This window comes from Adiantum capillus-veneris, chromosome 17 (genome assembly GCF_014529385.1).
Source record: "Adiantum capillus-veneris isolate H3 chromosome 17, ASM1452938v2, whole genome shotgun sequence".
Classification (NCBI taxonomy): domain Eukaryota; kingdom Viridiplantae; phylum Streptophyta; class Polypodiopsida; order Polypodiales; family Pteridaceae; genus Adiantum; species Adiantum capillus-veneris.
The window spans coordinates 34,198,262-34,224,065 of record NC_140947.1 but is presented as its reverse complement, the minus strand read 5'-3'; the positions used below and the strand labels follow the sequence as shown (position 1 = coordinate 34,224,065).

At 42.1% G+C, this 25,804-nt stretch overlaps 2 protein-coding genes and 1 pseudogene across 2 annotated transcripts; 2 read left to right on the top strand and 1 right to left on the bottom strand.

Moving 5' to 3' along the window:
* The first annotated feature begins 6,651 nt into the window (after window positions 1-6,651).
* Window positions 6,652-19,102, top strand: LOC147437041 (uncharacterized). The gene is made up of 6 exons (XM_086485828.1): window positions 6,652-6,797; window positions 6,877-7,005; window positions 18,308-18,416; window positions 18,513-18,593; window positions 18,682-18,786; window positions 18,866-19,102. The coding sequence occupies exons 1-6, from the start codon at window positions 6,652-6,654 to the stop codon at window positions 19,100-19,102; spliced, it is 807 nt and encodes a 268-aa protein (XP_086341954.1).
* On the top strand, window positions 8,011-8,553 carry LOC147437043 (uncharacterized; annotated as a pseudogene).
* On the bottom strand, window positions 17,114-17,815 carry LOC147437042 (uncharacterized). The gene has a single exon (XM_086485870.1). It carries the CDS (start codon window positions 17,594-17,596, stop codon window positions 17,114-17,116), a length of 483 nt encoding a protein of 160 aa, XP_086341996.1. The 5' UTR covers window positions 17,597-17,815.
* Window positions 19,103-25,804: the final 6,702 nt, after the last annotated feature.

Genomic DNA, 25,804 nt, shown 5'->3' with positions numbered 1-25,804 from the left:
TATTCATTGCATGTCCTCGTGCAAGGTGTCTATGAGCGAGTCTACTGCCTTCTTTTGAGCGTTGCAGTGAGATTTTTGAATTTCTGAGCTCGTGTTTCAATCTCAACTTTGGTGGCCATCTCTCTGAATGGATTATTGTTGAGGGTACTTTGGTAGGTGATGTGGTGGAGTGGCAGATCTTTTGTCATTGGATTGAATATGGAAGAGTCCACTTCAAAGAAGCTGTCATGAAAGCCTCTTCAAAGGTCTGCATGTAATGAGAAGTCAGAAACATGACTCTTGCATACAAGCCCATGATAACATTCCTGCTAGGTATTTCTGTCTCCATATTCCAACAGATCCCTATTCTGCCTTCCACATAAATATGCCAGGGACGTTCTACTGCCTCTATATCATTGAAAGTTGTAATGCATGTGATGAGCATTTTGGAAATCTTTACCAGCATCTGACGGGCAAGATTTGGGATCTCCTTCATCATGTGGATGACCCCTTTAAGAGTTTGATTCATGTAATGCTCGGATGGTGGGTTGTTATTGAGGGGCTTTGTAATTATTGGGTAGTTCAACACTGCCGTTCTTTTGCTTTTCCATATGTAAAAACTGTCCCAGGATCGCCATCTGCTGATGGGACAGTAGGTTGGGTCGATCCTGAGGTGCTAGGGAGTGTTCCTATAATATTTTTCGTCAGTTGGCCGCTGATCAAACCACTTTTTCTGCCAGAGGGGATGATTATCTATGATGGCCTGAATCTAAACGGCCATAATAGGAACCTCTCTATAGTCCCCTCTTCTATTTGGTTCAAGTTCGGGGAGCATCTTTAGCTTCCATAATCTCACTTCTTACCTCATCAATGGCAGTGTGATCATCTCGTGCCCAAGGTTTTTAACTACCTCATCTAGAGTGATCATGATGAGGGCAACCGATTCCAGCACTTTCAATTCATATTGCATATATGCCTTGTATGAAGGGTCCTTTACTTCTAAGATCCAGCACTGAATTTCATCCCTTGCCAACTCCGAAGTGGATGTCATGGCTGGATCTACAGAATCCTGCATGCCTTTTCCAGTGCTGGTAGTGGGTACCTCGGTTTGATGAGCTTCAAATGTTAAATGTTCGAATTCTCCTCCCTGCTCAAACTCCCCCAGGGCCTGCTGATATTTTGGCTGATCTTCTCTCAAAGATGATAATTCCCCTCTTGCCTCAGCCAGTTGCCTTTTAAAATCTTCAGTTTCTTCATCCTTGGCCTATTGTAGGGCCCTATGACCTGCCGTCATGATCAAGCTGTCATATTTCTCTTGTTTCAGGGCTTCTTTCAACTCTTTGATTTCCTGGCTCAAGGAAGTAGATCTTGCAGTCGTTGTTGAGGAGGGGGGTCTCTTGTATGGTTAGGAGTTGAGTTGGAGACCTACTAACCACCGCATACGAGCCTTGTACCTTCTCATTTTGCTATTTTTCCCTGGTTAGCTCCTCCTCGAGGTGTTGTTGCTCGATCTACAATGCGGAGTTTGCCTCGTTGAATTGTTGCACTTCCTTGTAATAGTACGCTGCATTCTCTTGTTCTCTATGCAACTCCAATTTTGTCTAGAGTTGTGCCTTCTTTAGTGCCTCAATTTCTTGATTTAACTGCAAAGATTCTGTTGCCGCTCTAGATGCTTCCTTTTTGTTGTCTTCTAACTCCAGCTCTCTTAGGTTGTAAAGAGCCCTCTAACATTGAAACTACAGCTTGATCTGCTCTAAGTGAGAATCAATGTCAAAGGACTTGACCAACTCCGCTCCTTCCTCCATGGACGGTTGTGAGTGTAGCGATCTTGGCCTATGCTGGTCTTTGTGGCCCTCATCCGATTGCTCAGCCACCTCAGCTTTCTTTTCTCTTTGTTTCGAATCTTTTATATCATTAGAGGTTTTGGCAGGCTTTGTGTGTGCAGACTCCATTTCTTGATCCGTTTGATTTGCCTCCACCCCTTGCTATAATAGTCCTGCACTTTCTCTATTCTCTTTCTTTGAAGTCTCTGGAAGGGATTCAGCGTCCCTGGGAGAACCAAGGTCTTGACCTTGTTGGTCCAGTGTCTCATGTTGTTCCTCTTCTTGCATGTGACTTTCCTCCTTTTTACGCTGACTAGATTTGTCAGATGATTCTAGATCATCGATGCATGGCTTCTTTGATTCTTCTCTTTGCCTTTGCTCCATCTTTCGCTTGAGCTCATTGTGAATGCACTACCGCATGGCACTGGCAATTTCCCTTTTTTCTGCCTCTTTTGTTGCTTGATTCTTTCCAAAGCCCTATGTTTGTCTGTGTAACAGTGGAATATTCTCGGCTTCATCCTCTTCCTTTTCATCATCTGCTTCTGTTCCTTGGGTTTGGTTCTAATCTTGCTTTTGTTGGTGGAGCTTTTCCCTCAATGCCTGAGCCTCTTCCATTGTCCTGCTGGCATGAGTAACGGGTATAGCCTCTCCGAAGTGCACAGCCTTTTTCTTCAGCCCGGTATATCCAAGTACGTATGGGTTGTCCTGCTCCTCCTTCGAGGACTGGTACTCCAAAGGAGTGTCTCTCGGGTGGGACACCTCTTCCTGGCTACTTTGAGCATCTAACTCGATCCTCGTTGTCAGAGTCCTTGAACGATGCACTTTGCCTTCTGTGTTTGACTTCTGGTTTCGGCCGTGTAGAGGGTCTTGCCACTGGTCTTACAACTCTTTTGGATCTATGGATCAGGTCAATCTGCGCTTTTGCAGGTGGTAGATCCTTGATCATTCCCAGTGCTTGGTAGGCTATACATGTGAGCATTGGTCCCCCGTTCATGTAAGCTTTACTTCATTGACTTCCCTTCAAGTTTGCTTCCACAATAGTGTCAAGAATATAGTTGCCAAAGTCACAATTGACCACCCTACCTTCAGCTAATTCCATCGCCATTACCACTGCCATATGTAACAAGGGTTTGGTATATCTAGGTGGCTTTTACACTTTGAAATGTTGTGAGATAAGACGCAATGGCAGTTCGCTTTCTGAGTAGATCAGGTCTTGATACGTCAGCTTGTGGCCTCATTGCTTCAAAAAGTCTTTGTCATTGTCTATTGCCTTTGTTTTTTGCAATAGATTGTGTGTCACTTGCGGTAAGTGGAGGGCTTCATTGATAATTTCCACTGTCATCTTTACCGTGACGACTGCCCCCACTACTAGCCAAGGGGTGTGTAGCGACGGCCTAAAATCTACGGGCGTCGCTTAAGCAATGACGAAGGCGATGCATAAGCAAAGTTGTGCCCGATGCATAAGCGACGGCCGATGCATAAGCATCGCAAATTTTTTTAAAAAAAAGTTGGCGTCTTTTATGGGACGACCAAGCCTTGCTTATGTGACGCCATAATTAAGCTTTGCTTATGCGACAGTAAATAACGATGGCCTTTGCGACGTTTGCAGACTGGATTACGTCCCTTAACGGACGCTCGGGAATTCTCAGTACCCGCGGGCTCCCAAAATTCGTTGGGCTTTTGAAACGAAGCTCCTTCTATGTTGCTTGGCGAACACCAGTCATGCAGTTTAGGTATGCTCTCCTCCCTCCCACGCCCTCTCTTGGCAATGTTCGTATGTGTGCGTGTGTGTGTGTGTGTGTGTGTGTGTGTGTGTGAGAGAGAGAGAGAGAGAGAGAGAGAGAGAGAGAGAGAAATTTTTATTAACATCTTCTAGAGTCCGAAGTCGGCGTGTGTGTGTGTGTGTGTGTGTGTGTGTGTGTGTGTGTGTGTGTGTGTGTGTGAGAGAGAGAGAGAGAGAGAGAGAGAGAGAGAGAGAGAGAGAGAGAGAGAGAGAGAGAGAGAGAGAGAGAGAGAAAGATTTATTAACGTCTTCTTCTAGAGGCCGAAGTCGGCCTATGAGACAGAACCATGTATATATGTGTACCCTATGGTAAGCAAAAAGGATAAAAGTGCTGAAAAAACTAAAGTAAAGTGGTACATACTGCTAGGAAAAAGGTGATACAAGGTTACAGTAATCTCCTCAAGGGTAGGGTGAGTACATGTGCATGTAAAATGAGGGGATGGAGCTCTATCTCTAATGGATGTGTAGCTATATACTCAGGAGATACAACCATAATATGCAAACTAGCTCCATCTGGTACCAAACTGGGGGTGTAGGATATCATGCATAGGTGGGTAGGGTGTGAAGAGTCCCTGTAGTATGGTTGCAGGGTCGAAGTAGACTTGCTGTATCGCTCTCTGTTTGGCCTGCTCATGGTGTGCCTGGATCTGGTCGATCTATCTTTGGTGTGCTCGTCGGGTCCAATATCCCACAATTCTAGGTCGTCTCCTAGCTCTAACCACCTCTGCCTGCTGTAGAGTGACCCTCTGTGTGTGGTAGTGATAGGGGGTGCTAGAGTCGCTCGATGAAAAAAATCTGTAAGCTGGGACTGTCTATCTCCAATGGGTGACTATAGCATCAGATCTCTATGTCTCTGAATCTCAAGAAGAAAGCGTCAAAGCTGTCTCTGGTCTCTGGACTCCATGAGCTCTTTGAGTGTAGGCTGTCCTAAAAACAAGGTAGTGTAGTGGCTCCGTATATCATGGTAGGATCGAGAGCTACAAACATAATGCTCCTCGCTCTCCACCTCTGCTCTACATATCCTGCATATCCTGTGCTCTCTAGGGATATGAGCTGCTTGCCCTACCTCAATCTCCATTCTGTGTGAAGAGACTCGAAGTTGTCCAATGGCTACTCTAGCGTTGTGGGGCATATAAACATCCATGTATTTAGTCCTTTCGATGAAGCCACCCTCTAGAATATTCATGGACTGATCCTTGTAGTACAACATCTTTGGTGGAAGATGCTGTCTAGGTGTGAACCATGTCTCCCTGATATATAGCTGCCAAACATCATGTTTGAGCACCTGATTCCTCTCCTCATGGGAAAGGCGAATGAGTGGTGAGTCGGGGTTGTACTGAAAGGGTGGTAGCTGCTGAATATCCAAACCATGGGTGTTGAACCACTATGTCACCTGTGCATACCATGATCCACTCTCTCCAGACTCAGCTAGCTGGCGGGATGCCTCAGGTGCTCCATGTGATGTCTATCTGGGGGAAGATGTCGCACTCGCTGGATAGAACATACTGTCTAAAAAAGAGCCTCTACTAGCATAGGCGGTGTGGCTAGCTCTGCTCTGATGATGTCATGTGGCACTGAGGGTTTCCCGTGTATCAAACGGGATAGCATAATAATATGTGGGTGCTCAACCTTGTGTCCAGAGAGAGAGAGAGAGAGAGAGAGAGAGAGAGAGAGAGAGAGAGAGAGAGAGAGAGAGAGAGAGAGAGAGAGAGAGAGAGATTGATGGAGACAGAGAGAGAGGGGCATTGCATGCGTGGAAGAAGAAAGTGGGGCATTGTGAGCGCTCTAGGAAAGCATTCGTAGAAGGAAAAGATTTCATAGTGAGTTCATTTAGTTGTTTGTGTAAAAGAAATCGTGAAACCACAGTGGTTCGTTGATACTGTTGTTTTAGAAGACTCCAAATCTCATGTGCTATTGGAGATTGCTGAACTAGTTGTAGTTGTTTGCCCCCGAGATGAAGGACGATCTCGATGCGTTCTTCAAGGTCCTTTTTATTACAAGCATCAATGCCTGCTTAGGTGGAAGGTGTCTTTCTTGCAACTGTTACAGAAGGGTTTGCCTCTGTTTCATCAATGACTTTCAAATTTCCTGCTTTTTCGAGAACCATTTGGAGTCGTAGACTCCATGGAAGATAGTACATCGTATCCCATAAGATAAGTTGGTGTCTGGGTATCTCGGCCTTGTCACAAGACATTCTCAATAAGTTGGAGAAGATGCTCTCTATAGAAGTAGTTACCTGCAAAGGAAATGGGAAATGGAAACGAGACGCCCCAAATGCAACCGCAACCGGAGGGGCTTGACTCACAGAAACGCTCCCAAAATGGGGAGTAAAAAAGGCTGATTATGGCTATTTTTGAGAGAGGGAGGGAGAGTCAAGAGAGAGCTAGTTGTATTATATATGTTTGTGTTAGTTTGACATATAGCTGTTTTAAAATGTACAGATACAATGAGTGACCCTGGTCGTAGTGTTAAGCTTACCATCATCAAGACTTTGCTACGGAGCACTGGACTTTCAGGAGAGGCGTTGACGGAGGCTATGTCCGATTATGTGGAGATGGATGCCGTAGGTTTAGATGACGCCATCGAGATTCTTGGGAGGTTTAGTATGCCCGTACGTCTGGGAGAGGGTACGTCCTCCTAGCCACATGTAGGAGCAGAGGATCACACAGAGCATTTCGGTAAGCTTTTGGAGTGATAAAATTGTAATGTCAGTCTTCTTTTGTGTAAAGTACTCTTAAAACTTGTTTCTTTTGCTATCTTTGCTTGCTTAGGACCCCTATCCCAGGTACATCACATCACGAGAGTCAGCGGCTTACTCTTGATGTACCTCCTCGTACTCAATTGACACCTGAGTCATAGGCTAGTGGCCGTTAGCCTCGGAGGTATTTCTTTTATGTCGATTATGGAATTAATATCAAGTAGTGTTTAAGAACTATCATCCTAACTACCGTATGTTTGTATTCATGTAGCTCGCGTCGTCGATAGAGTAGCATGCCACCAGAGATATCGACTCGCGAGAGACCGCCTCAGCCGCCAGTGCCCCCCTCAATGCCCCCGCCATTGCCGATGCACACTTGCACCGGCAATTTGGGCGTCACATGCAACATCCTGCCTGATGGGTCTATTCTCCCTCTTGGAGCCGGCTTACTCTTCAGACGTCGAATTGGAGATCTCTGCATGTCATATCTAAAGCAAGTTCATATTCCATGGGAGTAAGTATTAATTAACATCAAAAAGTATGATTTATAGTTTTTTATTTGAATTACTAATTGACTTTTTGATGCAATGTAGTGATCAACTTGAGGATGACAAGAAATATGTCATCAACTCACTCGAGGCGGAGTATGGGACAGGATGGAGCCACAAATGGTTGCTTAAGAGAATGTGCAAGCTCATGGCTCATCGACAAAACAATACACGGTATGCACGAGAGAGAGAGAGAGAGACAGAGAGAGAGAGAGAGAGAGAGAGAGAGAGAGAGAGAGAGAGAGAGAGAGAGAGAGAGAGAGAGAGAGAGAGAGAGAGAGAGAGAGAGAGAGAGAGAGAGAGAGAGAGAGAGAGAGGGAGGGAGAGAGAAAGAAAGCTTTATTAATGTCTTCTTCTAGAGGCCGAAGTCGGCCTATGAGACAAAACCATGTACATATGTGTATCCTCTGGTAACCAAAAAGGATTAAAGTGCTGAAAAACTAAAGTAAAGTGGTACATACTGCTAAAAAAAAGGTGATACAAGGCTAGAGTAATCTCCTCAAGGGTAGGGTGAGTTGCATGTAAAATGAGGGGATGGAGCTCTATCTCTAATGGATGCGTAGCTATATGATCAGCAGATACAACCATGATATGCAAACTAGCTCCATCTGGTACCAAACTGGGGGTGTAGGATATCATGCATAGGTGGGTAGGGTGTGAAGAATCCTTGTAGTATGGTGGCAGGGTCGGAGTAGACTCGCTGTATCACTCTCTGTCTGTCATGTTGATGGTGTGCCCGGATCTGGTGCATCTCCCTCTGGTGTGCTCGTCGGGTCCGGTATCCCACAACTCTAGGTCGTCTCCTAGCTCTAACCACCTCTTCCTACTGCAAAGTGACCCCTCTATGTGTGGTAGTAATAGGGGGTGCTGGAGTCGCTTGATGAAAAAAATCTGTAAGCTGGGATTGTCAATCTCCACTAGGTGACTGTAGCATCAGATCTCTATGTCTCTGCATCCCTAGAAGAAAACATCCAAGCTGTCTCTGGTCTCTGGACTCCATGAGCTCTCTCAGTGTAGGTTGTTCTGAAAACAAGGCAGTGTAGTGGCTCTATTCTGAGAGAGACACAGAGAGAGAGAGAGAGAGATCTAGTTTAAATATTTCAAACTGAGAGGTCCCAAACTCAGCCTACCTCGCAAGGATTGGCTTCTCCCCATCGGCACTACGCGTCTTGGACATTTATGGGTGTGCGTAGGTCGCTGAAAATCATTGTTTTTTGTGTTTTTCAGCGCTCTGCACTTGCTATTTTTTGGCGGACATCAGCGGATTTACTGGGTTTGTTGGATGACATCGACATTTCGGAGGCTTATACACTTCTCGAAAGTGTTTTGGAGGCATCTCGGGTTGTTTTCTCGAGCTGTTCTTAGGAGGAGTCCACTTGCGATTGCGTTTCTATGCCTATTCGATCTTGGAGTCTTGCATCTCTCATACGTGGTGTACCTTGCCCTCTAAGGAGGACACTAATCGGAGTTGCAAATTATACCTTACAGCTTCTCCATGTTCCCGGAGAGTGCCAAGTTGGACAGTGCCAAGTTGGACAGTGCCAACTGGTCCATATGGAAGACAAAGGTGCGTACTATATGTATGTACAACGAAGTTTGGGATTGGCTCGAGGATGCGGCACATGCGGTTATGCCTCACCTAGCGGAGGAGGACTATACACATGGAACGGCAGACGAGTGGCAAAAGATAGACCGCAAGGTGTTTACTTTCCTTTTGCTTAACCTTTCTAATTCTATCCTTCAGGAAGTCAAAACGGAGTCACACGCCCATGGTATTTGGAAGAGACTCTCAGATCTCTTCGTAGACAAGTCTATCGGCCGTATTATGCGATTGGAGAAGGAGCCCTACCAGTTGCAGTATAGCCAATTCAACTCTCTCTTAGGGTTGACCCACACGATGCAAGAGCTATGGGATGATTTGGTTGCGGTCTGAGGCGAGATGACCTCTACACGGATGGCGCAACAACTCCTATTCAAACTTCCAGACAGGTTCGACCCTTTCTACCAGAGTCTCATTCAGTCAAGGTGTACCACGCAACCCACTTGGGAGGAGGCTCTTTCCCAGCTCATGCAGATTGAGAGCCGAGCCGAGTTTTGTGCCGGAGGTGAAGGTGAGTGTTGGAGTCTCTTTGATTGCCTCACACGACCTTGCCTTGACCTCTTCACAGTCCGGTGCTTGGATTGTGGATAGCGGTGGGACCACTCACATGACTCCCATGTGGGAGTGGTTCAGTTTATTACCTTGGGTGATTCTCACTCGATTCCAGTGGCTGGGACTGGGAGGATTCCTATCTTCTGCTCTTCAGTAGACCCCAAGTATAGTGCGGTTGATTCGCTTTTCGTCCCCGACTTAGCCTTCAACCTTCTCTCGGTTTCCTCCTTGGACACATTGGGAGATTTTGCACTTCTGGGGATGGTAAGGTGATTATTATAGATGGTGCTATAGGTCCAATTCTTGCTAGAGGGGAGCGTGATGGCTGGTTATTCAAGCTCAAGGCTCTACTCTCACAAGGCGCGGTTTCATCTACACTTTGGCATGTTAGGTTTGGCCACCTTAGATATGCGATGTTATAGCACGCGGCTAGGCATTCCTTGGTGGAGGCGCTTCCATCAATTCGCTCTACATCGACGATCTGCAGGGCTTTCCAGAGACAACATCAAGCATTCAAGCTTCTGAAAGAGAATCTTACTACAGAGCCAGTCCTTATTTTGCTGGACTCGAGAAAGTCTTGTCAGGGGCAGTGTGATGCATGTGGCAGTAGTATTGGTGCAGTGCTTATGCAAGATGGACATGTTATGGCCTATGAGAGCAGGGTATTGAGAGGGCCAGAGAAGCTTATGCAGATTTACGCGAAGGAGTTGCTTGCCATTATTCATGCTCTAGAGTCATGGAAGCACTATCTTCTTGGAGCGGATTTTACTATGCAGACTGATCATCAGTCATTGCAATATTTTCTCACTCAGGCCAAGCTTTGTGAGAAGCATTTTTCATGGGCCAACTTCTTATCTATGTTTCATTTTCAGCTTGTGCACGTTGCGGGCAAGGAGAACGTTGTAGAAAATACCTTGTCTAGGCGCCCACATGTAGCGACCGAGTTGGATGAGATGCAAGATCATTACAATACAGATGCGGATTTTGCTGAGCCCTATGAAGCTCTTCTTCGTGGCGAACATCCTGATTCCTTTTTTGATGTTTCGTGGAAAGCTTTGTGTTTATCGAGACTGCTTTGACAGAAGGTTATGACAGAGATTCATGCACCACCCTATTGACCTGTATTGACCAAATTTTGGTAGCATAACAACTCCAAACTGGTCCCAAACAAGTTCCCAACCAAGAACTCACTTGCTTCAACAAAACCCCTCTAATTCCAACTCAAGAAGAGCAATTACAACTCTCTGGAATTGGTTTTTCATTTGTTTCCAACCCCAACGCTTCCCAAAAGTGTACTTTGACAATTGGACACTGTTCCCAATGTTCTAGGCATCCATACGACTGCAAAACAGTCCAAAAATGGCAATTTTTGGCCGTTGTATTTTCTGGTTATGGCCTGTTTTTGACGTGTTTTCACCTCTCTAGTGTCCTTGTACTGTTCTCTGTACCTTGGGCCATATGCCCCTTGATTCTAGCATGATTCCGAGCACAAAACAGCCCCCAAATAGCTCATAAGCAGCAGCCAAACAGTGCTGATTTTTGTACCTATTTGGCAAGGTAATTAACTTCACCTGTTCCTGTATAGGGAGGCTCTTGCATCAGCAATAGAGCATCAAAAATCACAAGATTGTACATGATCAATCTGATGAGCCAGTCAATAAGCTCAAGAGAAGCATAGATTCCGATTGCACTTCAGAGAAGGTGATTGGGTTTATCTTCGATTTGAGAAGGCGAGCGTGCCTCATGGAAGATTCATAACGCTTTCCATGTGAGTCTTCTTCGACAGTTTATGGGAGAATTGCGGGAATCAACCCGAGGACAGTCCACAACCCGAGGTTGATGAGCTCGACAAAGTATTACACCCTGAGCAGATTCTAACCCACAAGGAAAGGTGCCAGGGAGGTAGACTAGTCCGCTGTCGTATGTCTAGGTGGAGATATTAAGTTAAAAGATTGATCAAAGCCGTTATCTGTCTCTTTGACATATATGCCAAATGTGGTGCATTGAAGAAATCACGTAAAATGCTTGAGGAGTGTGCTTTTGTACGTTGTCTCTTGGAAGCCATTAAAGCACAGACTCAAAGTGAACGGAGGAGGCTAACTTGGTAGATACGCATATGATTTTAGAACTCTAGCTAGTTTTGTGGGAGGAATACCATCACATGATGGCACTTTGGGAGTAGGCCAAGAGCATGGTGGATACATTGGAGGGACGAGGACTTTTGCTGCTCCAATCCCCGACGACCTTACTCCTGTGGGACCAGCAAAAGATTACAAGGAAGGTGGCCAGTCAGTCAAGTTTAATACTTTCCATGGTGGGATGGATGAGGTAAAGGCCTTAGCCTTTATCCACTAGTTCGACAACACCTTTAATGGTGAGAATTTTGCAGAGGCTTCCAAACTTCGCAAAGTCGCTACTTTTCTGAAGGATGATACCTAGCCATGGTGGAATGGCCTTATGAACAACCGCATTCGGCCGAGGACTTGGGTGGATTTCAAGAGAACATTTGCAGCTATCTTTATGACTATGGCTTTTGAAGCGGATGTGATAGCAACTTGGAATACAATTTCATATCTTGGTTGCTCGACTATGGAATAGTACATATCAAAGTTTTGGAAGGCACAGTTGCCGATGACTTCGTTTCGGAATGTTACTCTTAAGGATCAAGTTGAGTGATTTGTTATAGGATTGCCAAAGATACTCGGGAATCATTGTATCAAGTTCCAGGTTCGCACTATACATCAGCTAACATTGGTCGACAGGCTTTCTCTATGTATACCAAGACAGCCCAGACTATGGCTGATCTTGATGAACCAGAACCAGAACCAGAGATCGTCTTCGAGTAGATCCCGTCCATCTACAGGTTTAGTACCTGATATTCTGGGATCAAGGGATGTGGATGCGAGTTCAGAGTTGTAGAGCATGGGGTCATGTCCGGGATCATCAATTGCTTGTTTTCTTCGATCCGGGGGTAAGGGCCAGTTTTATTACACCAGAGCTAGCTGAGAAGATGGGAGTAAAGACGAATGAGATGGGGCTTGCATATACATCTACTATGACTATTCGTTTCTTCGCAGAGATAGCAGAACCTTTGCATGATGCAAGATGGACATGTTATTGCCTATAAGAGCAAGGTATTGAGAGGGCCAAAGCAGCATATGTAGATTTACAAGAAGGAGTTGCTTGGCGTTATTCATGCTCTAGAGTCATGGAAGCACTATCTTCTTGGAGCGGATTTTACTATGCAGACTGATCATCAGTCATTGCGATATTTTCTCACTCACGCCAAGCTTTGTGATAAGCATTTGTCATGGGCCAACTTCTTGTCTATGCTTCATTTTGAGCTTGTGCATGTTGCGGGCAAGAAGAACGTGGTAGCAGAGATACCTTGTCTAGGCGTCCACATGTAGCGGCCGAGTTGGATGAGATGCGAGATCATTACAATACCGATGCGGATTTTGTTGAGCCCTATGACGCTCTTGTTCGTGGCGAACATCTTGATTCATTTTCTGATGTTTCGTGGAAATCTTTGCGTTTGTCGACTTCTTCGACAGAAGGTTATGACAAAGAGTCATGCACCACCCTATTGACCTGTATTGACCAAATTTTGGCAGCATAACAACTTCAAACTGGTCCCAAACAAGTTTCCAACCAAGAACTCACTTTCTTTGACAAAAACCCTCTAATTCCAACTCAAAAAGAGAAATTACAGCTCTCTAGATTTCTGGTTTTTCACTTGTTTCCAGCCCCAACCATTCCCAAAAGTGTACTCTGACAATTGGGCACTGTTCCCAATGTTCTAGGAATCCATACGGATGCCAAACAGTCCAAAAACAGCAGTCATTGAGAAAATTCTGAATGTATTGTGCATCACTGTGTTTGCATTCTTGTCAGCTTGGGAGTCAATCTTCTAGTATGTTGTTTGGTGGTTCACCATGAAGGTACCCTTGATAGCCTCACTATTAAGGTACCCTTGCCACCCACCCTTATTAGTATGATTTTCAAAAGAATAAAAATCTTGACATACAATAAATTGCTTTGAAATAAAATCTTACCCAACATAAGTTGAGTCGTGAGTTGACGTCTAATAAGACTAGTAGTCCTCATCGTCATCTCTGAGATTAATTGTCAATAGAATCTCGTCTTAATTATCCTTGTGGAGTTCCTCAAACTCCTCCACTGTTAAATATGTGTTTACATTCATTTCCATTGTCCGCTCGACATCCATCATGTCTTCCTCTTCAGTGTCTATAGTGTCAGAGCACGAATCATTTTCGTTCTTATCATGTACAATGCCATCATGATCTGCAAGGAAAATTCTACAATTCTCTGAAGTCGATGTGTCTAGATTCGGGGAAGGAACAATTTCTTCTTTATTTTCTTCCTCAAGATCAACGCTATCAAACAAGTGTCGACCCCTGGGTTGGACATGCACAACTTGCCACCATGGATGAGAAGAAGAATGCTTGTTCAACATGAGGTGGCAGAATGTAAAGCTGTTTTGTTGCACGCATTAACTTTGAGGAGTCGACGGACCAAAATCTGGATGGTTCTCGTCTCATTGTGGCATTATTGCCTTTATACTTGGCACAAAACCAATCCACCTTCAAAATCACATGTCAAAATGCACGAATCAAAACTTTAGACTTATGCATAGCTTCAAGAAACTACATGTTATTGATTCATGAAGAGAGATTTCATTTTACCTGCTTGAAGACACGATACGATACTTCATAAATACCGACAATGGTTCCCACATAACCAAGTTCACTGTCTGCAAGATTTGTGTCTCTTGAACTGGCACGTGATAATTGCTTGAAAGAGGCAACAACACAAGAATCCTGAGTTAGACGTAAGTCGTCAATGTCTTTTATCCGAAGATGTTGCCCATAAGCCCACATGTTGGTATACATTCGAGCCTAGAACAATAAATAAATTATATAAGAAAAAAGAGAACATTGAAGCTTATTTAGTTCAATTTTTGAAACCCAAGAAGTTACCTTTCTTTCACACCCGATCATATACTCTCGTTGTTCCCTTGAGATTGACTCATGATCACTAATTGCACGTTGCATACGGGTGTATAACCAATCCATGAAAGAAGATACATTCTTCTTGTTATTTACATTGGTTTGACATCTAGATCTTCTCTTTTTATGTCTGCCAACTCGTTGGTTTGCAAGCTCCTCTTCATACTCATCAATAAATTGTTGCATGCATTCACTATTATAGACAATGAAAGTAGAAATATCCAAATTATCTTGGACGCTAAGTCGAAAAGAGACTCCCTTACCAGACAGTACCTCGTCTGACATGATAGAAGAAGACTCATTTGTCCATGCACGCGGAGCTTCAGAGTCTGTTTGTTCAAGATATTCTGAAACGTAATACATGCATTCTTCAAGCATCCATCCCTCTGCCATTGAACCCTTAGGTCTTGCTTTTTGACGTACATAACCTTTGAGTACGCCCATAAATCTTTCGGCCCAAAACATCCATCGAGTAGAAACAACACCGGCGAGCTCTATCTCGTCCACTAGATGGACCAGAAGATGGACTTGAATATCAAAAAAGGATGTTGGAAGTTCCTTCTCCATCAAACAAAGAATCTCTATACATTCACGCTTCTTTTGTGGAATTATTTGTTTGTCGATCTCTTTAGATGTAATCCATCTATCAGTAAGTTATCAAGAAGGCATTAGAGAATAATTCAAATAAGTTATCAACTAAAAATTCTCATTGAAAATTAAAGAGCCATAAATATATACCTTGCAAGCGATCCAAGACAATAAATTACATCTCAAACTTCTTGGGTAGTGCACCCATCAATATTAAGGGGTAGAACATGCTGCATACATGATTCATCCAATCAAGAAAATATACAAGAAACTAACTATTTACAAAGATCGTTGTAGATTTACCTTCATAAAGTTGTGCCAATCATGTGTTTTTAAACCAGACAAGCTCTTGTCATCTAAAGTGAACATGTTTCTACAAGATGCTCCATATCCCGTAGGTGTACGAATTGACTGAATCTTCATGTTAACTGCCTGCAACTCTTCTGCCGTAAGTACCCATGGAGCAGGCTCATAAGTTGTCTCATTTCGAGTTTCATCATAAAGTGGCCATAGATTGGGCTTTGAGTTTTGATCTTTTAAGTCATGTCTTGCTGCCTTTGTGTCTTTTAAGCCAATGAGGTGTTGCCATAATGAATGACCAACATTCTTGAATATGTGTATCGGATCAAGAAGATGACATATCTTCAAATCCTTCCAATATTCCAAAGTATACCATATCGAAGGACTTTGAGCTAAGGAACGTTTTCCTCTGCCTCGCGCCTTCACACCATTATCATCGTCGTCGCTTATGATCTCAAACTCCGGATCAATAGCGGGTCCAACAGTCCACTTTAGATACCAATCCTTTGGTGTCATTGGTATTGGACATCTTCCTTCTTCTACCAAACCATTAAAATGTATGGCTTGCTTTCTGTTTCGTAGATGATGATCTTTAGGTAAAAAACGTCTATGTCGAAGATATATATTTTTGTTGAGATTTTTGCTATAAATCGATTTTAACCAATCATCACAAACAGGACAAGCTTTATAGCCCTTCGTGCATATCCCTGCATGAAAAAAATAATGAAGGTGATTAGTGCATTAAAAATCCTAGAATATGAGATAATTTATATATAAAAGCGCATTTACCTGAGCAAAATCCATATCGTGGAAAATCGTGGATAGTCCATGCTAAAATTCCACGAAAAGTAAATTTTCTCTGATCAATGCTTCTAGACATATCAACGACATCAATCCCTCTCCACAATTCTTGAAGATCATCGATAAGAGGAGCTAAATAAACATTCAAGTCTTTAACTTGTCGTTTTCCGGGAATCAAGAGTGAGAGCATTAAATGTTCTTTCTTGATGCTGAGATATGGGGGTAGGTTATAATTGATAACTACCACCAGCCATGTAGACCATTTACTTGATTCATAGAAAATGGATTCACACCATCCACTGCTACACCCATCTTTAAATTGCGTGGTTCTTTTGCAAAATCTGGCCATAGCGTTTCAATATGCTCAAATGCAAGAGTATCCATTGGAATTCGCATTACTCCATCTTTGCTGTTGTGCTCTGCTCCCCATATCATAATCCTAGCTAGTTCGGGACTTTAAAACATATGTTTTATATGTGGAGCGAGGGGAAAATGTCTCAACACCTTTCTAGGGACCTTACCTTTCTTCTGTTTATAACAAGACGTTTGACATTTTGGACACGACATATTGTCCTTGTACTCACCTCTATATAAAATGCAATCGTTGGGACATGCATGTATAGAAGAATGGTCAAGTCCAAGACTACTTATCATCCTTTTCATCTCATCATGTGATGTAGGAAGGATATTGCTTGTCGGCAAGAACTTCTGAGAGAGTAGTCTGCAAGTTGAACAAAAACTATGATCAATAAAAATCACAAAAGTTTAGAATTCTAGCAAAAAAATATGTTGTATTCGTACATACTTCAATAGTGATGAAGGAGATACATTACTCCATCCAAAACGATTCTTAAGATTAAGTATAAGTAAGCTTGCACTTAGTCGTGTTAGCTGGCTTCCTGTGTAGATATGCTTTAGAGCTTCTTCTCGAAGGTAGTTCTCATTTTTATGAATATTTGTACTATCATTTTGATACCAATCCTCAATAAAATCAGCCATGCCATCGTCATTATCAAATATATCATCACATCCATTAAAATCCTTTGAATATTGTTCTTTAAGTCTTGCATACGTGTGAGGATCACTTCTGCGTAGGATCCTCATGCACTCTATAGACATGTGAGATACGTCATGTGGATGTTGGTTTGCGACATTATCAATGTCATAATTCGGAATCTGCATAGGCAAAGCAGATTGTATCATTAGCATGTTTAGATAGGCACACACATATAAGTAGCACTTTTCCTTATAATTGAAATTGCACTTTGTTACACATGTACAAACATTAAAATAAAAGACAAGACGATCATCACAATAAATCCGAGATAAAAGAAACAAGATGTAAATTAAAGTGTAAAATTAGGATACAAGAGTCCAAAATAACATTAATAATTTGTATACAATGAAGTTTTTAATCATAATTCGTTAAGGGTGCTCGCGGAGGTCTACGCCATCCATAGTTTATTAACAATTCATCACCAGCCCGTAATGGTCTGATAGCATTGACAACAATATATCGTGGTACAACCCTACTCATATGTCCTGGTTCATGACTATTCTCACACTCCACAAATGTGCAATTGGTTCTTGCACTCATCCCTCGACTATTGTTGATTAAACCTGTTATGTTTCCTTGAGAGTAAGGTCTTCCATCAACATAGAGTCTTTGTCCTTCTGCATGTATAATCCCTCTATCAGAAAGAGAGGCTGCATTGAGACATAAACCGTATGTGCTCATGCTCTGGATGTAACGAGCAAGCCGATGCCATGGACCCCATCCATATATAGGTCCACAAAAAGACATAAGGGTGACCTCTGAATGAGGGGGAACGTGCAAATCCTGTGCAATAAAGAGGCCTCGTCCTGCTCCACTGATGGTGGACGGAGCAATCATGTAGCGATTGCCCCAAAAGCTAAAAACAACTCCATCTAAAGGAAGTGATCCTCCCTGCCATCCTCCGTATCGCCTTTGATCGTACCTCTGTACTAGATCTTGCAAATGAGTAGGCAAGAGGTGATCTCCACTCGTCTCAGCGTCCAAAGCAAGAGGTAGAGGCTGCCGAGAAACCTCGAGCTACAGTTCATAAATGACTTGTCCGTGTCGTGTGCGAGGGACATGTGCACCACTAATAGTGAAGTCATCCTCCTCATCAATTGAAGGAACCTACATATATAATAGGTTCTATTACATATCAATTTTTTGTTAATAAAATTTCAATATGAAAATAAGAGAGATCAGTCACATACCATAGGTCGATGTCGCTCCTCAGGAGGTGGTGCTCACTCAAAAGTACCATAACTCATCTAATGTTGAAAACACTCCCGTCTAGGTCTCCGATATGTGCCACAACAATGAGTGCACCAACATATAATAGACTTGTTGTAGTACAAATCATCATAAACGGGTTCATTTGCATCCCGATCACGAGTAGTTGAGGGTGGCGGTGTACCCTCTGACTGATCTGAATCTAATTTGCATTTAACATAAAAACAAGAGACATTTATCAAATGAACAAAATAAGAACTCAATAAAAGTAGCATAACGTTGAAATCTAACAAGTCTTACAGTATACTCTAACGCGTATTCTAATGAAAAAATAAGCAGACGCTACTGTTTGGTGGAGACAAACAAGAGGAAGGTGTCTATTTGCATGGAGATATGGCAGAACTACCGCAAGGAGATGCGCTTACGCATCACTTTTATTCAGCAGAAGGTGTGTGTTTTTGCCAATATATACTAGAATTATTAGAAAATTATCTATTATACGATTCTCTAATGTATGTTATTTTATATAATCAAATCTACATAGGAGGCAACACGAAAGAGAGTGACTAGTGGTCACACATCTAGACTAGGCCGGATGGGACGAGACGGATTCGTGGCCACATTTGTGAGTATAGAACCTTCAAATTTGAACTTTCAAAGCTAATATTAGCGAATGAAGTTTACAACAAGTCTTTGGTTCTGTCTTACTGCAGACCAAAGACTATGGTCGTCCACCTACGATGCAAGAGATAGAATACGCTACGTACTACGGCTATCGGGCTTTGTGCACGACGCTTTCTGAGAGACCAAATCCACTTGTGAGTATGATTGTTTATTTTGTACTTTGTTTTCATGCAGATTGTAACATGTTGCTATTTGATTTCACTACTAATATAGGAGCAACATGGCGAGGCAGATCCAGCAGAGGTGGCTCGACAGGAGGTAGAGGGGCGACGCCGAGAGGCTGAGAGGAGCGGCGATCCGGTCAGTGATGACAGACCTAGGGACGTGGTTGGAGATATCCACAGTCGTAGTGCCACGGGTGATGCTGATGGAGATGACACTGCTGGTCACCACACGAATGCTAGTGATTGTTCTGGTAGTGAGCACAGCTCATATAGTGATAGAGACTAGGGATTTGTTTGTTGTATATTTGAGGATGCAGATGAGACTTGTTTTGTATATGCGGCTGATGAGAGTAGATATTTGTTTTGTATATGCGCTGATGAGACTCGTTTTGTATATGCGTTTTGTATATGAGCTGATGGAGATGAGACACTTGTTCTATATGTAAAAACCACGAGAGTATATATTTTTTTGGATCCCTAACTCAATTCAATCTTGTTGCTTGAACCCAATCTTGATTTTTTTGTCGTGCAAAATCTCTTGAAAATTTTAAGTCCTATATAAGCACATTGAAACCAAGGTTCTAGGTGCTCCAACTATGTCCATACCATGTCTTTCAACAATTCTAGTTGATCTACGTGCAAAGTTTGAGGATTTTAATGTGTTTGTCTCAAAATGTCAATATCAAAATTTTGTCATAATTTTCTACAAGGTCTATTCAATTTTATTTTAGCTTGTAAAGTCAATGTTTTGAAAACATCAACTGTAGTCTTACAAGGGTCCACTTGATGAGTGTAATTCTTGACCATGATAGCTTCCAAAATGCAAGATTATATTTTTTAAAGATCCCCTAGTTGACATGTTTGATCACATTAAGAGGGTTTTCTTAAATGCATTGTCTAATGCAAGTAGCATTTAATATAAATTTTTCAAAAAGGGACACCTAAGTGTCCTGTTTTGGTACCAAACTAGTGTTGAAACGTAGTTTATTTGTTTTTACATTAAGAAAAACAAAACGTGGCTGGTCGATGAGTCATTTTTCAAGTTTACAAATATTTTTCTATGTCACACTCTAATATTAACAAGCTTTTGATTTCCATAGTTTCTACACAGATATGAGAATATACGATACTTATCAGATTCTACGTATCATGTACAAAGTTGGGTACCAAGTACAAAGTACCAAAGTATCGGGTCTGAACTATGAGGTATCAAATTCTACGTACCAAATCAGAATATATGCTACGTACCAAGTACCAGATATTAGAACATACGCGGCGCATCAAATTCTACGTACCATGTACCAAACCACAAAGTACCAAGTACCAAATCTAACACTAAAATATTTTCTTTGTTTTTTTGTTAATTTATTGATCCATGTACTTCAAAAGTGCACCAAAAATTAGCACCGTAGTTTATTTGTTTTTACATTAAGAAAAACAAAACGTTGTCGAGAAATTTGCGGTCTTGCCAGAAAAGCACCGGGCTTATGGCTATGAGAGTTTGTGAGAGAACTCAACAAAAAGTATATGAAGGAGTTAAACCATAGAAGCCATGAAGACTAGGGTTTGGAAAGAAGTGCAATCAAAGAAGACTCACTCTTTCTCTCTTGCACTCACACACACAAAGAAAGAACACAAAAGAGAATGTCAAAACAATACGAAGATGAAAACATCAAGGCTATGGTCATATCGTATCATGGGTAATATGAAAGGGTGAATGGATGAGTTAATGGCATTCAATCTTGGCTGACCAAATAGGCTACGAATTGTTCTTTGGAATTGTAGTTTTGTGCTTACCATAATATATATATTTTGTCTAGTGATTGGGATTAATTGTGTGTACAAATCCTCTTGGTTCATAGCAAGATAACTACGCTTACGTCAAAAGAAAAGTTATAGTCTATGAGAGGTAGTATGATGGGATTCGGTGATAGAAGTATTTCATTAAGCCTTTCTGGGCCAAAGAGAAACACTATACGTTGTTGGAAGTGTATTTTATGGCTAATCCATACGTTAATTCTAATAGATCGTATAGAGTGAAAGTGATAGAAATGATCATCATGTGGGTTATTCATCTAGGATAGTATGTGAGAAATGTAGATATGAGAGAAGTGAAGAGATGAGAAGTTTCCCTCCCAAGCCCTATTCTTGCCCGAATAAGGATACTGCGGGGAGAGATGTACCTGTAGCAAGGAGAACCTAAAATTTGTAGAGAGGATGAATTACTAAGAATGAGAGAGATAGGCTTGGTTAAGGAGATGAGATTAGATACATATATATAAAAAAGAAAACAACAAGAAATCAAGAAAACATCAATGTAGAACACATCTTACTTGACAAACCCTTCGGCACCATTATTGATGGAGAGAGAAGAAGAGAGGAGAATTCAACGTTGATTGATACGCCAAGTCCAAGACCTTATTTGATTAGAGTTGATCTTCCAAGGATAGCGTACAAGAATGGCTAGTCTTCCTCTAGGAGAAAGTGTAGGCTTGGGCTTATATTAATGGCTAAGTACAATTAGGCATTACTACTCACTCCCTCAAGAATTCCTCTCATCAATGGCTTGAATGCTTGAGTGCTTTTCAATGAAGAAAAGGTCCCCTTTTATAGGTGAAGGGAACCCCCAAGGGTTTACACAAGAAGAGAGGAGCCAGTGTGAACAGGAATTGGAAAAGTTGGAAATGAGCTGTCCCTGCATGATGTGGGCCTGGGGTCCAGTATTTTGATCATATCTCCTCAACCGTGGCTCCAAATAAAAAAGTAAAAATATGGGTAGAAAATTCAGCTCATTAACTACGACTTTCATTTTAAAATTTTTTTCCAATTTGGATTGGAACCTTGTGTAAAAAATTCATCAAAATAGGGTCCATTTCTGGCAGCAAAAGTCTTCCTGTGGTCCCCTTATCCTAGACTTTCATTTGATTCCAAAGGACACCTCATGCCATATGAAAGCATGAAATTGCTCCTTGACAAAGTTTTGTAATCATGCTTACAATAATGCATTAAAATAAGTGTATCTTTGAAATCATTCCACTTAGTGTCCCACTAGGATTTGATTCCCTCCTAGTAGCTATTTAAAAAGAAATATAAGAAAAATATGAAAAATACATAGAATATATATATATTGGATTTTACCTTAGATATAGGATCTAACTAGGGTGTGAGATGATAATGAGATATTTTAAATAAAGAATCAATGCTTTTTCCCCAAGTTAAAGAGGCGGAGCTATTGATGCTTTTCCCATAGTATTTTCTGATGGTGGTAAAGTAAGAATAGGTTACCCTTGAGAAAAATAATAGGATGAGATAGAAAGCTTATTATTATACCTAAATATGCATATGTACATTATAGGAAAGATAATTATGTATCTAAAAAATTACAAGATAGATCTTGTAGCATGCGTTCCCACTATGTACGTGTCACAACACGACATCCACCCCCTCTAAACCTGCACATCCTCCGGTATGTGCCACATTATTTCTTTGTAAGATCAGTCCTCTTGTACATCTTCCTTGCTTTCTTCTTCACTGGATGATTCTAAAGATTCATCTTCACTTTGATCTTTACCTATGGTTTGCTCTTCTTCCTCATCAACATCTTCTGGATCATTGTCTCCTCTTCTCTTAAACATTTTGATCCTTTTTCCTGCAATGGGAATCTTTACTTCTGTACCATCTAGTTCAGACAAGCTGTAAGTAGCATTTTCATGTACATGCTTTACAACATACGGTCCAAACCATCTTTTTGAAAACTTACGCATGACTGTGTGCTGGTTATCAAGGCTACTATCATACACCAAAACCCAGTCACCTTTGTCAATTGCTTTGCTCCTGATTCGATGTCGCTTATCAAAGTAGTCCTTGTTTTTCAACCTTGCATTTTTGAGTCGTTCTTTTGCAGCTTCAATGTCTCTAGGTCTTCTCTCTAGTTGTCTTATACGCAATGCAAGGAGATCTTCCCTGCTAAGCCCCTCTTGACAAGGTAGTATATTCCATGTGGGAATTGTATCTTCAATCGGCATCACTGGCTTTTGACCATACATTAGCTCCGCAGGCATGTAGCCAGTTACTGAGCTATGTGTTGTACGATCAGCCCATAAAGCATATGGTAACAATTTTGGCCACTCACCAACTCTTCCTTCGCAAGCCTTAGCCAAAGCTTTGATGATAGGAGGATGCCCTCTTTCACTCTTTCCATTGCCTTCAGGGTTGTAAGCTATGGTAAGAGAAAGCTTGATTCCTAATCCGGTAAAGAACTCCCTTGCTTCCTCAGCATCCAACTCACCTCTATATGTAGTGATCTTTCCCACACAGCCATAACGGAAAATCACCTCATCAAGAAGGAATTTGCACACAGCTTCTGTGGTTTTAGCTCTTAATGCTCTTCCTTCAACCTGGTTAGTTAGGTCCTCTCGTGCAAGAACCAAGTATCTCATCTGCCAGAGTCCTAAAGGCATTGTGACTAGATCCACAACCCATTTATAGTGCATGGCTAGTGGATATGTAGGGTGCAATCCATCACGATGTCCGAAATTTGAATACATTTGACAAGTTACACATGACTCTACAAATTGAGATACATCTTTATAAATACCCTTCCACCAGTATTTTTCTTTCAACTTGGAGAAGGTTTCCCACACACCTCTGTGTCCAGCCCATAGACTCTCATCTTACATGAGCTTTACTTGAGTCACTTTTTTACATATAACCCATTGTGGTGTAGAACCCTTTTGTTTAGGATGCTTCCACAAGTAACCATCCCTCAAAAAGTACCCATATGCTTTCCGGCGTATCCTCTTGAATTTTTGTTCAGACCAATCATCCTATTTTGCTAGAGTACTCAAGTAGCTTCCAATAAGAAGCCAATCACCTTCATAAAGCTCTTTCAAGAATGATTCAAATAGATTAGTCATGCAGAAATTGTTACCTTTGACATGAGAGATAGAATAGAATTTTGTGCCTACATCATCTCCCTCATCAATCATTTGTGACTCATCTTCATACCTTGCCCTTGATAGTATATCTTCCACTGTATTGTCTTTACCTGCAATGTGCTTAAACTCGGGATTTAAGGACTTAATGTAGGTGTTACCATATACACGTGGTAGTGATGTGTGTGAACACACTAGGACCGCCGGGGCATTTTTTCCCTCTTTAGGAGGTTTTTTCCCCCGTGCATTGTATATACGCCCATCACTCTAGGGCTATCGATCTTTCCATTACACACTAAGTAACACACTCTATATTGTGTGCCTTGAGCTTCCTTCGTCTTCTCCAAGCTGTGTGCGTTTCTCTGCAACCCTAATTCCAACAATTGGTATCAGAGCAGGTCACGTCCTCCCGGGGTTAGTCGCCAGCTGCTCCAACACACGCCTGCTCACTTTCTCCGATTTCAGTGAGCTTTGGCGAGTGTTCGCAGGTCGACAAATATTTTTGGAGCACTCAAAGAGCTTGGTCTACTCAGAATTTTGATTTGGGCTCATTTCGGCCTCCGTTTCCACTACAGGCAGTACTGCACATGCTATTTTGTCATTTTGTGCAGAATTTGTATCAATGCCATTTTTTGCATAACAGGTGCCTTATAGTCTTCTACGGTCTCTGCTATATAGCATAGGTTGTTCCCGCTCCATTTCTCCTATTTTCGGGCAGTTTTCACATCAAGTGCAACATTTACCATGGCTGACAACAACAACACAGATGTGTTCAAGATGTTTGCTGCTGAGGACAGGTTTGATGGGGACAACTACCCTATGTGGGCTTATATGATGCAACATGTTCTGGTGTCAAAAGGTGTCTGGAACATTGTGTAGGGCATTAATGTACGTCCTGGTTCTGAGGATGTAGGCGATGTTGAGGATGTTGCAGGTCTTGCTGGAAGGATTGCAGCTGTTAGAGTTGTTTTGCCTATGGCAGAACAAGCTCGTTGGGATGTTAAGGATGCACATGCACATTCATTGATTGTATTGTCTGTGAAGCGCACCATTGTTCCTCACATCCGTTCAGCAAAATCTGCAAAACAGGCTTGGAATATTCTAGCAGGTCTTTATGCAAGCCGCAATGAGGCTAAAATTGCTTTGCTGCGTAAAGAGCTGGAGTTGAAGATTATGCATGAGGAAGATGATATGGACACTTTCCTTGCTAGTGTTAAGGATATTAATGAGCAGCTTATTTCTGGAGGTGAAGTCATTTCAGACAGTTCCCTTGTGCAGACTGTTCTTGATGCCTTACTAGATTCCTACTAGACTTTTGCTAGTACTTGGAGACTTATGACCCAAGGAAATCCTGAATTTGTCAAGTTTGATGCATTATGCACATTGCTATTGCAAGAGTCACTTTCCAGAAAAAACAGGACTAGACAGTGTGCAGTTGAACAGGCTTTTATTGCTTCTCAAAGAAAGGGTGGTAACAGCAATGCAGCCACTTCTTATGGTTCTGCTGCGAGTGGAAAAAGTTATGTTCCTAATGCTTCTGTTGGAAGCACTTCGTCTGGAAATTCTGGTGATAAGGGCAAAAAGAGGATGCGTTGCCATTATTGTAAATCTAATGATCACTTGATCAAGTCGTGTCCTAAGCTGAAGGCCAAAGAGGCTAAGAAGAAAGAGGGTGGTTCCACTGCAAATGTTGGTTCCACTACAAATGCAGCCATTGTTGAGTCTTCTGTGAAAGGAGACTGTGTTGCTGATGTTGATGCAGAATGGGCGTTTAGCGCAGAGTGCACTTACAATCCTGCTGTCCATGATGCATGCTTGTCAGTTGCTGCAGATTCACATGTGTTGTATTTCGACAGTGGTGTTTCAAAGCACATTACCTCACATCGTGAATTGTTTACCTCTCTCGAGTCTGTCCCTCATGGGAATTCAGTCACTTGTGCCAACAATGCCTCTTATCCAGTTCAAGGAGTTGTAAAGATTGTGCTCACTGCTGCTAATGGCAGTTCCTTCACACTTGTTGATGCACTTTATGTACCTGGGATCAAGAAGAATCT